Source organism: Vicugna pacos, chromosome 11 (genome assembly GCF_048564905.1).
Source record: "Vicugna pacos chromosome 11, VicPac4, whole genome shotgun sequence".
In the NCBI taxonomy this organism is placed as follows: Eukaryota; Metazoa; Chordata; class Mammalia; order Artiodactyla; family Camelidae; genus Vicugna; species Vicugna pacos.
This window is the reverse complement of record NC_132997.1, coordinates 13,784,657-13,801,317: the sequence shown is the minus strand read 5'-3', so window position 1 is coordinate 13,801,317 and position 16,661 is coordinate 13,784,657. Positions and strand designations below refer to the sequence as shown.

General features: G+C 42.3%; 1 protein-coding gene across 3 annotated transcripts in view; it reads left to right on the top strand.

Annotated features, from left to right (window-relative positions):
• Window positions 1–11,465, top strand: part of LOC140699647 (trafficking protein particle complex subunit 9-like) — a 205,788-nt gene extending 194,323 nt beyond the window's left edge. For all 3 annotated transcript variants that reach the window (XM_072972263.1, XM_072972264.1, XM_072972265.1), the window contains one exon: window positions 10,943–11,465. In XM_072972263.1, coding sequence (XP_072828364.1) covers window positions 10,943–11,191 — 249 coding nt within the window. In that variant the 3' untranslated portion in view covers window positions 11,192–11,465. The remainder of the gene's footprint in view (window positions 1–10,942) is intronic.
• Window positions 11,466–16,661: the final 5,196 nt, after the last annotated feature.

Here is a 16,661-nt window from a genome sequence, read left to right as displayed (position 1 = left end):
GTCCTGTTGATACAAGAAAAAATATGTGGGGCATGAGAAGGGCTGTGTCCCAGGCTTCCGTTGAGCCCCTGGGATGTGCCCCACCAGATTTTGTTCCTTGACTTCATGCAGTAAAGAATTCAAGAACAAGCCAGTGTTGAGTAAAGGTAGATTTATTCAGAGAGATACATTGACAGGCATGAGAAACATCACGAAGTATGGGGGTTTGATGCTCAGATTAAAAGTAGGCACATACTCCACAGAAATAGTGTGGGCCTTCTCCGAAGAGGTAGAGAGAGGGGTTCCTGGGAGGTGGCTCTGTGTTGCTCCTTTTCTTGGGCTTGGTGGTTTCATATGCTAATAAGTAGAAGGACCAGCCTTAGGGCAAGGGGCTGGGATTCCAGGGAGTTGGCCATTTCCCACCCTTTGACCTTTTGTGGCTAGCCTTGTGACTGCCATGGTGCCTGGGGCCGTGTTATTCACCATGTTACTATTACAATGGGTGTATAATGAAGCTCAAGATCTGCTAGAAGTTAAATCTCTTCATCCTGAGCCTCAAGACCTATTGGGGGTTGAATTCTTCACCATTTTGATGTTAATTGCTGTGGTCTTTCTTGAATGGCTTGCTCTGCCCCCTTCCATCCTGTCTCACTGTGATGACACAGAGAGAGCAAAGGCCGGGCCCTGTGTGTGCTCCTGCATTTAACAGCGGGAGATGTGGGGTGGGCTGAGGATGAATCTGAGTGGTGAAAAATATGTTTCAGATATTCCCACATGAGACATGGGGACCTGCCAGCAGCCATCGCAGATTTATCTCACGGGCATTATCACTTGTGTTGTTACGGAAACAACAGGCCAGCCAAGAAATAAGCACCACACAGAGGGTGGGAGTACTGAGATTTATTATGCCAGCGGGCTCAGAGGGGCTTCTGTTCCCAAGCCCTGAGCACCTCCAAGACGTGCACATGAGGTTTTATAGGGTTAATTACAAGTATGGGGCTTTTAGCCAATAAGGCTCAAACAACAAAAAGCAAGGAATCAGTACACTGAAGCTTATCAATTTGGAACAGATCATGTTACTGACAATTGTTGACCTTGGATTTACGAGTTAGCTTGTTAGCCCAGTAAACTGACACTGAACTTCAGATTTACGAGTTAGCCCAGCAAAACTTAGATCAGTAAACCGACACTTATCACACTTAGATTTGTGACTTAGCTTGTTAGCCCAGCTGGGGTTTTTGTTCACAGTGTCACTCATCTTTTCTATTTTTCTTTTTTTTTTAAAGTATTTAATCCAAATTTAATATCAGGATTTTTTTGGAAAGAAATTTCTCTTTTTCTTTTCTTTGGGGCTCTTTTGGGGGGTAGGTAATTAGGTATATTTATCTGTTAGTGGAGGCCCTGGGGCTTGAACCCAGGACCCCGTGCACACTAAGCACACGCTCTACCACCTGCCCCATCATCTTTTTCTTTTTGCTTTAGCTGCCAAGAATCTTACAGCTGAATTTCTAGTCGGCCTTTAACACTTGCCCTGAATTCATGGAATCCATTTTTATGAGTTTACCTCCCCCTGGTTTCATTTAAGTATTGAATCTCCATTTTCTCTTCACTCTCAGTTTTGCCTTTTTGTTGTTATGGTTGTTAAGCTGTGTTTAAAAAATTGTTTAATTTCTCTTTTAGCAGGAGGCTGAAGTAAATAAATTTGTAAACAAACATCACACTTAAATGCTTTTATATATTCTAAGCTGTTTAGTAGTTAATTAAAAACCAAATTGAATATTAAAGGGATAACATTTTTAAATTATTTTTTAATTTTTTATAAAGACATAGCTGATTTAAAATATATGTTTCAGGTGTACAATAGATGCTCCATTTATAGTTACTGTAAAACATTGTCTGTATTCCCTGTGTTGTAAGATACATCCCTCTAGAGTGTTTACATTACATGTTGCAGTTTGTATAAGAAATTTGGGTAACGCAGAGTCTGGGACGTGGCTGTGGCTGACCCAGGTTCACGCAAACCCTGCCTGTCAAAGCTCAGGCCTTCACTCCTGTCTGCAGGGGAGCGAGTGGAGGCAGCTCTCATCAGCGCTGGCACCACACTCTGAGTGGCAGTGACAGCAGTGACTGTGTGTGGACGTGAAAATTGTTGTTCCAAGAGTTTTACATGCTTTTCTGCATTTAATAATTAAAGCCCTCCTGTGAGGAAGCGTTTTAAGTTTTTAATGAATAATACATTTTATTTTGATACTGATAGACTTCAAAACTCCGGAAAATTTACAGGAGTAGTACAATAAATGCTTAGATACAGTTCACCTTAAAGGACACTATTTGCCCTTTTGTGACGGGCTTATTTTAGCATAAATTTTCAAAGTTCATTCATATTGTAGCCTGAATCAGTACTTTATTCTTTTTGTTTGATAATATCCTTTTCCTTTTTTTTGTTTTTGGTCTATTTAAAAATATTTTCATTGAAGTCTAGTCAGTTTATAGTGTTGCATCAGTTTCTTGTGTACAGCACAAAACTTCAGTTAAATAGGAACATACCTGTATTCATTTTCATATTCTTTTTAAACATAAGTTACTATAAGTTATTAAATATATTCTCGGGTGCTATACAGTATAAACTTGCTGTTTATTGTATACATACTCAGCATCTGCAAATCTTGAACTCCCAATTTATTCCTTCCACACCCTCTCCCCTCTGGTAACCATAGTTTGGTTTCTATGTCTCTGTGTCTGTTTCTGTTCTGTAGATAAGTTTATCTTTTTGTTTCTTTGTTTTTGTTTTTTCTGTTTGTTTGTTTTAGATTCCACATGTGAGCGATCTCATATGGTATTTTTCTTTCTCTTTCTGGCTTATTTCACTTAGAATGACATTCTCCTGGTCCATTCATATTGCTGCAAGTGGCATTATTTTATTATTATTTTATTGCTGGATAGTAGTCTATTGGACATATATACTACAACCTCTTTATCCAGTCATCTGTCAGTGGACATTTAGGTTGTTTCCATGTCTTCATATTGTAAATAGTGCTGCTGTGAACATTGGGGTGAAAGTGTCTTTTTGAATTACGGTTCCTTACGGATATATGCCCTGGAGTGGGAATGCTGTGTCATCTGGGCCCCCAAGGTTTTGTCTTTTGAGGAACCTCTATACAGTTTTCCACAATGGCTCCACCAAACTGCATTCCCACCACAGTGTAGGAGTGTTCCCAATTCTCCACAGCCTCTCCAGCATTTAGTGACTATGAACTTCTGAATGATGGCTATTCTGACTGGTGAAAGGTGATACTTGTTTGCAGTTTTGATTTGCATTTCTCTGATAATGATATTGAGCATTTTTTCATGTGCCTATTGGCCATTTGTATGTCTTCATTGGAGAAATGTTTCTTTAGGTCTTCTGCCCATTTTTGGATTGAATTGTTTGTTTTTCTTTTTTATCAAGTGTAAAAGCTGTTTACATATTCTGGGAATTAAGCCCTTGTCACTTTCATTGAATGCAACTATTTTCTCCCATTCCATAGGTTGTCTTTTTGCTTTAATTTTTGTTTTCTTTTCTGTGCAAAAGCTTGTAAGTTTAATTAGAACCCACTTGTATATTTTTGCTTGTATTTCTATTGCTTGAGTAGACTGCTCTTGGAAAACATTGTTGAGATATATGTCAGATGTTTTGCCTATGTCTTCTTCTAAGAGGTTTATAGTGTCTTGTCTACAATTTTAAGTCTTTAAGCCATTTTGAATTCATTTTTTTGTATGTTGTGAGGGGGTAGTCTAACTTCATTGATTTACATGCAGCTGTGCAGTTTTCCCTGCACCATTTGCTGAAGAGGCTGTCTTTACTCCATTGTATGTTCTCACCTCCTTTGTCAAAGATTCAATTACTAAAAGTTTGTGGGACTATTCTTGGTAATTTTGTTTATCCATTCATTGATGGATGGATATTTTTAGTGACTTTTAGCTACTCTGAATGATACTGCTATGAATATTGATGTGCAAGTTTTTGTGAGAATACATTTCCATTCTGTTGGCTGTACAGTTGGCCCACCATATCTGTAGTTTCCACTTCATGGATCCAGATGGCTGATTGCAAAAGGACTTGATCATCCTTGGATTATGGTATCCAGGGTGAGGGGTTCCTGAAACCAACCCCCCGAGGACACTGAAGGATGACTCTACATGTAGGAGTGGAATTGCTCAGCCACATAACTCTAACCTTTTGAGGAAACATCGGGCTTTTCCAAAGAAGCTGCCCCATTGCCCCTTTCCAACGGCTGCATATTGAGGGTATCCATTTCTCTGCCTCCTGACTGACACTTGTTATTGTCCATGTTTTGATTATAACCATCCTAGTGAGTTTAAAATGAGATCTCATTTTGATTTTGATTTCGCTAGTGATGCTGAGCATCTTTTCAGATGCTTATTGGCCAATTGTGTATCTATTTAAATCCTTGGCAAATTAAAAAATTGGGTCGATTTTCTTTGTATTGTTCAGTTGTAAGCATTTGTTTTATATCCTGGATACTAGTCTCTTATTAGATATATGCTTTGCAAGATTTTTCTCCTTTTCTGCAGATTGTCATTTCACTTTAATTTTTTTAAACATTAAAACAATTTCTTTATAGGGGAGGTAATTAGATTTATTCATTTTGTTTTTCTTCCTTAGCACGCACTCTATCATTTGAGCTACCCATTTCCCCTTTCATTTCACACTCTTGATGATGTCCTTTGTAACAAATGATTTTAATTTGATAAAGTCCATTTTATCTATTTTATTTTATCACTTGTGCTCTTGGTATTGTATCTAGGAAGCCATAGCCTATCCTATGACCACAAAGATTCATACTATGTCTTCTTTTAGAAAGTTCATACATTTAGTTTTTACGTTTCTGTCTGTGATCCATTTTGAATTAATATTTGTTATATAAAATACGGGGTCCAGATTCCAGATACATTCTTTTGCCTTCAGATACCCAGGAGTCTCTGCTCCATTTGTTGAATAGACTATACTTTCAATGGAGTTTTGTTGGCACATTTCTGGAAAACTGACTGTAAATGTATGTTTCCCCCCAGGATTTTTTATTGTGTCTCATAGATTTCTGCATCCAAACTTATGACAGAAGCATAATGACTTGAGTGCTATAGATTTGCTGTAACCTTTGAGTGAGGCCTCCAAATTTGCTCTTCTTTTTCAAGATTGTTTTGGCTGACCTGGGTCCCTTGCTTTCAATATGAATTTTGGGATCAGTTTTTCAATTTTTGCAAAGAAGTCAGCTGGAATTTTGATAGGGATTCCATTAAATATGTAGATTACTTTGGGAAGTCTTAACATTTTTAACAATATTTTCTACCATTGCATGATCATGGGATGCCTTCCATATATGAAGATATTTTAAATTTTTTTTGGTGATACTTCAAAATATTCAATGTACAAATCTTGTAAACTTTTGTTAAATGTATCCCGCGTTTTATTTTTTATGCTGTTGTAAATGGAAAGGCTTAGCTTCATAAGGGTGGGACTATATATATCAATTTATTTATTCCTAGGATTCCTACATAGCAAATACACTAGGTTTATATTTGCTACATTGATCTATCCACAATTCTTCCCACCCCCGTGTCATAAGAAACCAAGATCCAGCTTAAGCCATCTGAACACCTATGTGGAAGTGAGAAATGAGACCTTTGGGTGGGGTTTGTGTAGATGATACTGAGATCTTATTCAGGATGGCTTCATCTTAATTTCTTTTAAACAATCCTTTCAGAGTATATAGTCAGATACATTAGGAAAATGCTCTTTTGATGTGCAGAGGAGCTAAGACTATAATTTTCAAGTAATTTCTAGTGAGAGTGTTGTACTTGAAACATAATTTGCATCAATCTTTGAAGATTTATGTTTCAGGAGCTTTGAGTAAATAATACCTGTCTTTATTCAATAACTACAACTAAATGCTCAAGCAACATGTAAGAGTTTGAGCAAACTGCTCCCGCCCCGTAGTGCTGGTTGGTTGCAGCTGTAACTGGAGTCAGCGCTTACCTTGCCCAGTACACTTGTGCTGATCTGCTCAAAACAGTTCGTCCAACAGTTTGTCGGTAGTCTTTTAGACAAAGCCATAAAGCATTGATTTAAGGTTGCTGGAATGTAATCTATTCTTATTAATATTAAGTAAGCACATATTGAGTACTTACTGTATGTTGGGAATTGTCCCTCAGCCTCACATGAATATTACTTCTAATAAAACCTCTCATATTTCCCTGTTATTTGCACTTTACAGATAAGGAGACTGAGGATTAGGTCTTCTCTCTTTTGGGGGGAGCTCATTATCAATGATGGGAAGTTGTAAGGAAAAAGATATTGATTCATCCAGAGAAAATATTTTTCTGAGATTCAGTATTGAAGAAGGTAACCACTGAAGAGGGTGATCATTGTTTGAGTGAGACGAGCCCCGGGTTGTACGGAGTCAGCATCCCTGTCCTGGATGCTTCACGTGTAGAGCTGCGTGGTGGGTGAGGTGGCACGGCCGCGCAGGGAAAGCGGATGCCGGGCCGTTGGGCTGTGCTCAGGCCCGGTGGGGCTTTCTCCTAAGAGCAGTGGACCGTCATTGACAGATTTTAAGTAGGCTAGTGCGGTGCTCTCGTAGATCACTTTTGTCTTGTAGAATGCTTAGAAACATTTAGAAGGCTTGGCAGGAGGTGATGTGATGAGTCAGAGTAGGGTGGCTGCGAGGTGTAGCAGTGTTCAATTTTCAAGTGATTTTCAGTCCCAGGTTTGTGGCTCAGTAGCCGTGTCACTTTGGATGACACACCCAAGGAAGTGAAACAATTTATCTAATCAATAGAAGCAGTGATGTACCGAACTCCCAGGACTGCTGTGTAGATCCAGTGAGATAACGTGTGCACAGTGTGCAGCATGGTCCCCAGCACAGAGTCAGTGCTGAGGGAGTGCCAGTGAGTACCTGGTAGGACAGGTGTGGGTGGTGGATCTCGTTGACTGAGGAAATTTGTCCCTGAAGGAGGGGTCTTGTCACATCTGTGAGTGATTGGCCTGAGCTGGGAGAGGCAGGGAGACCTTGTCCCCGACCATGGGCCCTGGGCAGGATGGCTATGGGAGGAACACCGTGAAGTTAGCTCTTGGCAGGTGGAGTTGGAGGTGCCCTTGAGACATCTAAGTGCAGTGTCACAATCACAGAAGTGGTCTGGTCCCGGGCTGTGCATTTTCCTGCCGAGATATTGATCTCTGAACGTGAAGACATACTTTACAGGACAAGTGAATAGTAGTATCATCTCTCATCAAAGCTCACATCTCTTTATTCATCACTCACTTTGCTAATTGGGTACTTACAGAACACACTTCACTGTCCTCCCCTGGGCTCAGGCTCCACAGAAAAGAGCTGGTGAGTCTCCCTCTTTTCCAGAAGAAGACACATTTAGCTGGTAGACTTCTATACCTCGCCAGACTTAGAATTTTAGGTTGTTGATTTAATTCTATTTTCTGTTGGTCATCTCCTGACAGGAGAGACGTTTTACCTCATGGTCAGGTTTCAATTAGCTGTTACTGAGAATTGCTGGTCTGATCCATAGTGTATTTATTCTATTAACTTTGTAGAGTAGTTATCATTTTTCTGTCTTTGCTCTTTAATTTTGTTTGCCCCTTCAATTTTCTATCTTATTTGGGACCTTATTTTATTTTTTAATTAAAAAATGTCTATTAGCAGTTAACAAAACAAAAGCAAAGAAAAAATGCACATGATAGCTAAATTTAGAAAATATCTTGTGTGTTTTCTGTCTCAGCCATGGAGGGTTCTAGAAACTCGTGAAAAGCTTCATTACATAAGTTCCTTTAAATTCTGATTAAGAAATAAAACCTTCCTTCCTCATCTTTCAAGCTGCACAGCTAATTGTCAAGAAAGTGAGGGGAAATTCTCAGAAGCCAAGACAAACCAGAAAGCAGGGATTCTGGGAGATACGTGAGCCTTAGAAGCCCTGAGGTGCTGGTTGGCTCCTGAACTGAGTTTCAGTTGCCCTGGCAGGAGGGCAGGAGGTGAGCCTGTGGCCTCTCACACTGGGAGTTGGATGGCTGTTCTTATGTAAGGCCAAGCACATCCTGAGAATCCTGCTTTATAAAAGGTTGAATTAGAAAGAAAAGAATAAAAGCATTCCTCAAGGCAAGGAAGTAAGGAAAGTAAAATTTTTTGGAAGCGGGAAAAAATAACATATCCAAAGTAAGGATTTAGTTTAAAGCTGTTCTGGCATGAGAGTGACCACAAACCCATGGCAGAAAATCACAGCTCCTCCCGGAAAGAGAAGGTGTGTTTTGAATGAATCAGTGGACAGCCATTCTGAAAAAGGCCTCCAGAGTCTTCTGGATCAAGATACTGGACTCAAACACCTCCCTTCCATGGTCTCATTTAAATAACCAGAAAGGTTTTAAAGGAAAGAAGCCACAATCATATTTCTATTTATTGACATTACTTTATGCTAGGAATTCAAAGGTGACTATGGAGTTGTCTCCTCTTTATGGACCTTACTTTCTATTTGACATAGTTGGGGAACTTGGTGGAGGGTGGTGTTAGTATGTTGCAATTAACCAGGAGAGGAGTTTAAGAAAGCAGTGAAGGGTTGGTGACATTTTTCGCTGAGGACAGTCCTGTTCAGTTGGCTTGTAATTACAGGCTCGTTGAGTTGTCACTGGAGGGAATTAATCTTAAGGAATTTGGACTTAACTCAGGCCTCTTCAGAATGGACAAGTGAACCTGGAGAAAGACAGTCAAATCTGTGCAGACATTGAAGTTCACTTCAACATGCGGTATCCATGAGCCAAAGATAGGACTAGTAGGCAGCACTTCTTGAGGACAGAGGAGTGGTTTTTAAGGTTCTTCAAGAATGAATCCCAAGGTACCGGGATGGCCAGTTGTCAAACTGTGGCTTTGCTCTTTGGACAGTGTATCCACCAAGGGTATTGGCCGTTTACAAGTTTATAAGTTTATAAGTTTCCATTTACATGTCAGGTTATGAGGACGTGGGCATAAACGTTTCACACCTTGTCAAGGTGACTTTGGGTACCTGCCTAGAAGCATGGGCACAGTTGCGGCTGCGTCATACATCTTGCCGCACATCCCGCTCCCCGGCTCCGTGATCACGGCAGAGTGGTTCCTTATTGAGCTGTCCATCTCCTCTGTGACATCGTAACCAAACAAAAGACTGGAGAGTATTAGCTTGGCTTTTTTCTTTTCTAACATTCCCTTCAAATTATGATGACTGATAGTGGACCCAGTTACGTTTGCAGATGATTTACAAGTAGGGCTGTCAGTACAAACCTTGTAATCCCTGCTGTGTGATCTAGAGAAGAAAGTTACACTCTTTCCAAATTGTTTTGATGCACTTATGTGGGAAAATGATGTATGTTTGAATATGTATTTCCTCTCTTAATCATCATGGCTAGAGATGAATATTTGTAGACATGGAATGAGTACTCTGTATTTGAACTTTATGGTCCCCTAAATTCTCCCCAGCTTTTTAAAGTCATCACTGGAGTGCTACCTCCAGAGTGCCGCAAAGCATCCAACACTGCCTGCTCTTCGGACACTGTAAGTTTCCAAGTTGGAGAAGGCTGCTGGCTGGTGAGGCATTCTCTCGCACATCTCTGGTTGGGTGATGTGAGCTGAGAACACAAGAATTGGCAGACAGTAACTAACCACGGTCACGTCCATTTCTGGAACACTCATGGAGGATTTTACACCTATGCTAGTGGAATACATTATTTCATTTAGTTTTCCCAACAATCATAATTAGATTTTATCACCTGTATTAAAAAGGAAACTGTCAAAGCGAGTGACGTGCAGACTTTGGACTGGAACACGGGTCTTTCTGATCCCTGTCTCTGTTCCCTCCCCGGCCTATCCTTGCAAGTGACCAGGAGACTCTTCCTCAGTCTTGAGTTTCCCTCTGATGTTACCGCTCTCTTTGTTTCTAAGAGAGGAAAACAAGTCTAAACTTACTTTCCAGTCGGAAATGGAATGGAGAGTTAACGTTGGAAGCCGGGAGAATCTGTCCTGTGATGAAGTGGTCTCCGAGCCACTTCCACTGGGATGTCACATCACTGTCTGGGCCCCTTGCTCAGCCTGTGCACAGGTGACAGCGCAGTTGTGCCGAGCAGTCCTCCCGGACAGGGCAGTGGGTTGGAAATGAGTTTGAGGATTTGGTTTCATTACACAAGTTCCTGAGGGCCTTGACCTGGCACTTCGAGTGGGAGCATTCCCTGTCCCACAGACTGTGCTCTGGGCCCATGCAGACCTGACGTGGCCTCAGCGTGAGTCTCAGGGCCCGTGGTGATGAGGAGCATTTTAGCCCAGGGTCTGCTGGAGGCTCTGAGACTACTGGGCTGTGGGACTTTGTCCAGGATGATAATAATTCCTCCCCGAGTTTCAGATTTCCTTGCCTGTGAGCCGGGGTAGTAGTTGTTTCTGAGATGATTGTAATGATTCAGTAACGGGCGCAGCATATGCTGACAGGTAGCTGGGTGCTTTAGGAGCAGAAGTCGCAATCACTCTGTCAGCCTCTCCCTGTGCGCTCTGTGCTTTGAGAAGTTGTGTGTTTGGTGAAAGTCCCGCCCAGACCCTAGGGTCTAGATGAACTGTTGTTCCTTTACTTTCCCTTCCTTTTCCTCTTTCCCTTCTCTGTGTCCCATGTTTAGGTAGCAGATTCCTCTATTTCAGGGAATACGGGCTTTTCTAGTAAAGGGACAGGTGGAATGCGGAGAGGTGGGGCCCAGAGGGGGTCTGGAGTGTCTGCACAGTGCTGCTTCCCTGCGTTTCTGCATCCGGTCCCATCAGTGCACTAAGTCAGCCTTCCTCTTCCTTCCTGTGTCATCGGGTCTCTGTTTTAAGGGAAAACCATTTTTATGGGTCTTTTTTCACTTACGTGTTTCATTCAGATGCTTGTTGCTTTTCTCCCTGTGCTTCAGCGTTCCGAGGAGAGAATTCAGCCGTGCAGCATCCTCTCCGAGCTCTACGAGTTGATCGGCTTCCACTGCAAGTCCACCTTCTTCAAGCGGGTGGCCCCCGTGCGGCACGCGGCCCCCGGCATCCCAGAGCCTGGCGGGAAGGCCTGCTCCCGACTCCTCCTGCAGACGCTTCCTGGCTACAGTCTGTCGCTGGACCTGCAGGACTTCAGCAAATGTGTTGGAACTAAAACATTGCTTCAGCCCCATTAACCATGCCTGGTTTGGGCCCTGCTGTCCTGCCTCATCAGGGTGAATTTTGATTCATTTAGAACAGGGCTCAGCAGACTTTTCCTTTCAAGGGCTTGGGGGTAAATATTTCAGGGTCTGAAAACCTCCTGATCTCTGGTGCAGCTGCTCAGCTCTGCTGTTTAGATGCCAGAACAGCCAGACAGTCCACACACCCATAGAGCTTTATTAACAGCGGTGGCTGGGGCTGGATTGGGTGTATGAACTGCAGTTTGTCCCCACAGCCTCCTCAATATTGACACCTGCAACAGAGTGTACATTTGTGACAATGGGTGAACCTACACTGACACATCATCATCACCCATAGCCCATACTTGACACTAGGATTTACACATTGTGTTGTGCACTCTGTGGGTTTGGACAGATGTACAATGACATGTATCCACCATCACAGCATTATACAGAGTCGTCTGTCTTAGTGACCTTAAAATGCTCCGTGCTGCACCTCATTCATTGCTCTTTCCCCTCTAGCCTCTGGCAGCCACTGATCTTTCAGTCTCTGTGTTTTTCCCTTTCCCAGAACACCATACAGTTGGAATCTGACAGTTGCTGAAACTTCCCAGATTGGCTTCTTTCACTTGGTAATATGCATTTAAGGTTCCTCTATGTCTTTCCATTCCTTGATAACTCATTTCATTTTAGCACCAAATAATAGTCCATTTTCTGGCGGAACCACAGTTTATTTATCCATTCACTTACTGAAGAAGAGCTTAGTTGCTTCTGAATTCTGTTGAGTATGAATAAAGCTGCTATTAACATCTGTATGCAGATTTGTGTGTGAACATAAGTTTCCATTTCATCGAGTAAACACCAAGGAGCACAGTTGCCAGATCAGATGTTAGAATTACGTCTAGCTCTGTAAAAAATTGCCAGAACATCTTCCAAAGTACCTGGGCCATTTTTCATTCCCACCAACAATGCATTAAAATTTCTGGTGCTCCACATCCTCACCAGCATTCGGTGCTGTCAGTGTTCTGCATTTTGGCAGTTCTGACAGGTGTGCAGTGGTATCTCGCTGTTTCAGTCTGCATCCCCTTGATGACAGGTGCTGTGGAGCATCTTTCCAAAGGCTTCTTTGGCATCTAGATTTCTTCTTTGATGAGGTGTGTTTTCAGGCATTTTGCTCATTTTTTAATCAGGTTATTCATCCTTCTTGTTGAGTGTAAAGAAATTTTGGTATATTCTGGATTTCAGCCCTTTATCAGTGTGTCCCTGCCCTTCACCTGCAGTGTCAGAGTTGTCCTTTGGGTCTCAGTGGAGTGTTAGATCTTCAAAGAGATTCCCTGTCTTCCCTCAGCCTAAATACTGTCCTTGTATTTTTCACTTTCATTGACTCATTTTGTTCTTTTTAAATAGCATTTCCCATAATTTGTAAGTACATAAAAGAGAAAAGGGCAATGATTGAACACCGCCTGCCCCACCAGGCTGTGTGCCCTGTGAGAGCAGAGGCCATGTCCCCACTCACCGTTTCCCATGACAGCACATGGCACATGTCCATGTAAAAGTGTGTAACGTGGGGCCAAACCTGATGAGCAGCTATGACGACATGTGTTGTCTAACATTTATTGAGTAGACTTTGTTTCTGATCTTAATTATTAAATCATATGAATGAAACTTGGTTGTTTTGAAAAATAAAACAACAAAGCACACCTCTATGTGATTGGTAATTTCTACTTAGATTTCTGACCCAGGAGGGGATGTTCACCATCAATTTGTGGAGGAGGTTGGGGAGGTAAAGTAAGAGAGTGAGATCAAATAAAGTAAAAATCATAACTGTCAGTTGGCTTTATTTTCACTGACATAAAAGGTACTTTAAACCCAATCTCAGCTGTTGTCCTGTGGTTTTAAATATTTCTCATAGAATTAAATGGAAGCCCACTAAACCCTGAAAGGGAAATTGTGTGCTCAGGTCTGAAAAATGTTTATGTCTATTTCTTGAGATGCACATTTCCCTACTGGTTAAAGAAATTCGAGGCGGGAACACAACAGTGCACGGTGTGTGTCTGCCGGATTCACAGGCTGCTCAGTGTCATTTTCATTTTCTTGTGTTGCAGTTTATGACGGTTTTCCATGAGATATATTGCTCAGCATTTTCCTGAATGAAGGATTGAATTTTTTACAGGAAATCTAATGACAGAGAGTGACAAGGCACATGGGTTTCCCATAAAGGAATAGTTAATGTAATAAACTCGCACTATGCTGAACTTTTTTAATAAAAGCCAGTTGGAAATTTTATCACTAGGTCATATGGCACAAAAACGTCTTAAGAAAAAAAGATTCAAATTTCATAGAAGAAGCAGTTTGAATGAAGTAGAAATTATGATATGTACATTAATTGTTGTTAGAACTTATACTCACTCTTATCATAATACACTGTGGTAGGAACAGGATAATTATTTATTTATTTAAATAAAATACACGAGATGCTATTTTCCCCATTCTTGATGAGGCAGTGCTGTGCTTAGTTAAGTTGGGCCATTTAGGAATCTTAGCTAGGGTTTCCGGACATTGATTTCAGAGTCTTTAACATTTCTACATTTCTTGTTTTGTGTCGGCCTATGGTCCATACATATATATGGGGAGGTAAAAGCTCCAACTCGGTTTTACAGTGAAAACGGCAGGCACTTCAAACAGGAACTAGGAAACAGACTGAGAAAACAGAGTAGGTGTTTCTCCTGCAACACGTTCCCATTGTGCTGGATGAGCGAACATCTCTCCACATGCTCAGTTCTGAGAGATAAGTGTGTGTGAAAGCCGTCCTGCACCTAGCTTGAAGGGAACACAAAGTTTCTTTTCAGTTGCCAACTCCACTCCATACATATATATGGGGAGGTACAAGCTCCAACTCGGTTTTACAGTGAAAACGGCAGGCACTTCAATCCGGCACTAGGGAACAGACTGAGAAACCAGAGTAAGTGTTTCTCCTGCAACCCGTTCCGTTTGTGCTTGATGAACGAACCTCTCTCCACATGCTCAGTTCTGAGAGATAAGTGTGTGTGAAAGCCGTCCTGCACCTAGCTTGAAGGGAACACAAAGTTTCTTTTCAGTTGCCAACTCCACTCCATACATATATATGGGGAGGTACAAGCTGCAACTCGGTTTTACAGTGAAAACGGCAGGCACTTCAAACCGGCACTAGGAAACAGACTGAGAAACCAGAGTAAGTGTTTCTCCTGCAAACCGTTCACTTTGTGCTGGATGAACGAACGTCTTTCCACATGCTCAGTTCTGAGAGATAAGTGTGTGTGAAAGCCGTCCTTCACCTAGCTTGAAGGGAACACAAAGTTTCTTTTCAGTTGCCAACTCCACTCCATACATATATATGGGGAGGTACAAGCTCCAACTCGGTTTTACAGTGAAAACGGCAGGCTCTTCAAACCGGCACTAGGGAACAGGCTGAGAAACCAGAGTAAGTGTTTCTCCTGCAACCCGTTCCCTTTGTGCTGGATGAACGAACGTCTCTCCACATGCTCAGTTCTGAGAGATAAGTGTGTGTGAAAGCCGTCCTGCACCTAGCTTGAAGGGAACACAAAGTTTCTTTTCAGTTGCCAACTCCACTCCATACATATATATGGGGAGGTACAAGCTCCAACTCGGTTTTACAGTGAAAACGGCAGGCACTTCAACCGGCACTAGGAAACAGACTGAGAAACCAGAGTAAGTGTTTCTCCTGCAACCCGTTCCCTTTGTGCTGGATGAACGAACGTCTCTCCACATGCTCACTTCTGAGAGATAAGTGTGTGTGAAAGCCGTCCTTCACCTAGCTTGAAGGGAACACAAAGTTTCTTTTCAGTTGCCAACTCCACTCCATACATATATATGGGGAGGTACAAGCTCCAACTCGGTTTTACAGTGAAAACGGCAGGCACTTCAATCCGGCACTAGGGAACAGACTGAGAAACCAGAGTAAGTGTTTCTCCTGCAAACCGTTCCGTTTGTGCTTTATGAACGAACCTCTCTCCACATGCTCAGTTCTGAGAGATAAGTGTGTGTGAAAGCCGTCCTTCACCTAGCTTGAAGGGAACACAAAGTTTCTTTTCAGTTGCCAACTCCACTCCATACATATATATGGGGAGGTACAAGCTCCAACTCGGTTTTACAGTGAAAACGGCAGGCACTTCAATCCGGCACTAGGGAACAGACTGAGAAACCAGAGTAAGTGTTTCTCCTGCAACCCGTTCCCTTTGTGCTGGATGAACGAACCTCTCTCCACATGCTCAGTTCTGAGAGATAAGTGTGTGTGAAAGCCGTCCTTCACCTAGCTTGAAGGGAAAACAAAGTTTCTTTTCAGTTGCCAACTCCACTCCATACATATATATGGGGAGGTACAAGCTCCAACTCGGTTTTACAGTGAAAACGGCAGGCACTTCAAACCGGCACTAGGAAACAGACTTAGAAACCAGAGTAAGTGTTTCTCCTGCAACCGGTTCCCTTTGTGCTGGATGAACGAACGTCTCTCCACATGCTCACTCCTGAGAGATAAGTGTGTGTGAAAGCCGTCCTGCGCCTAGCTTGAAGGGAACACAAAGTTTCTTTTCAGTTGCCAACTCCACTCCATACATATATATGGGGAGGTACAAGCTCCAACTCGGTTTTACAGTGAAAACGGCAGGCACATCAAACCGGCACTAGGAAACAGATTGAGAAACCAGAGTAAGTGTTTCTCCTGCAACCCGTTCCCTTTGTGCTGGATGAACGAACGTCTCTCCACATGCTCAGTTCTGAGAGATAAGTGTGTGTGAAAGCCGTCCTTCACCTAGCTTGAAGGGAACACAAAGTTTCTTTTCAGTTGACAACTCCACTCCATACATATATATGGGGAGGTACAAGCTCCAACTCGGTTTTACAGTGAAAACGGCAGGCACTTCAACCGGCACTAGGAAACAGACTGAGAAACCAGAGTAAGTGTTTCTCCTGCAACCCGTTCCCTTTGTGCTGGATGAACGAACGTCTCTCCACATGCACACTTCTGAGAGATAAGTGTGTGTGAAAGCCGTCCTGCACCTAGCTTGAAGGGAACACAAAGTTTCTTTTCAGTTGCCAACTCCACTCCATACATATATATGGGGAGGTACAAGCTCCAACTCGGTTTTACAGTGAAAACGGCAGGCACTTCAATCCGGCACTAGGGAACAGACTGAGAAACCAGAGTAAGTGTTTCTCCTGCAAACCGTTCCGTTTGTGCTTTATGAACGAACCTCTCTCCACATGCTCAGTTCTGAGAGATAAGTGTGTGTGAAAGCCGTCCTTCACCTAGCTTGAAGGGAACACAAAGTTTCTTTTCAGTTGCCAACTCCAATCCACACATATATATGGGGAGGTACAAGCTCCAACTCGGTTTTACAGTGAAAACGGCAGGCACTTCAAACCGGCACTAGGAAACAGACTGAGAAACCAGAGTAAGTGTTTCTCCTGCAACCCTTTCCCTTTGTGC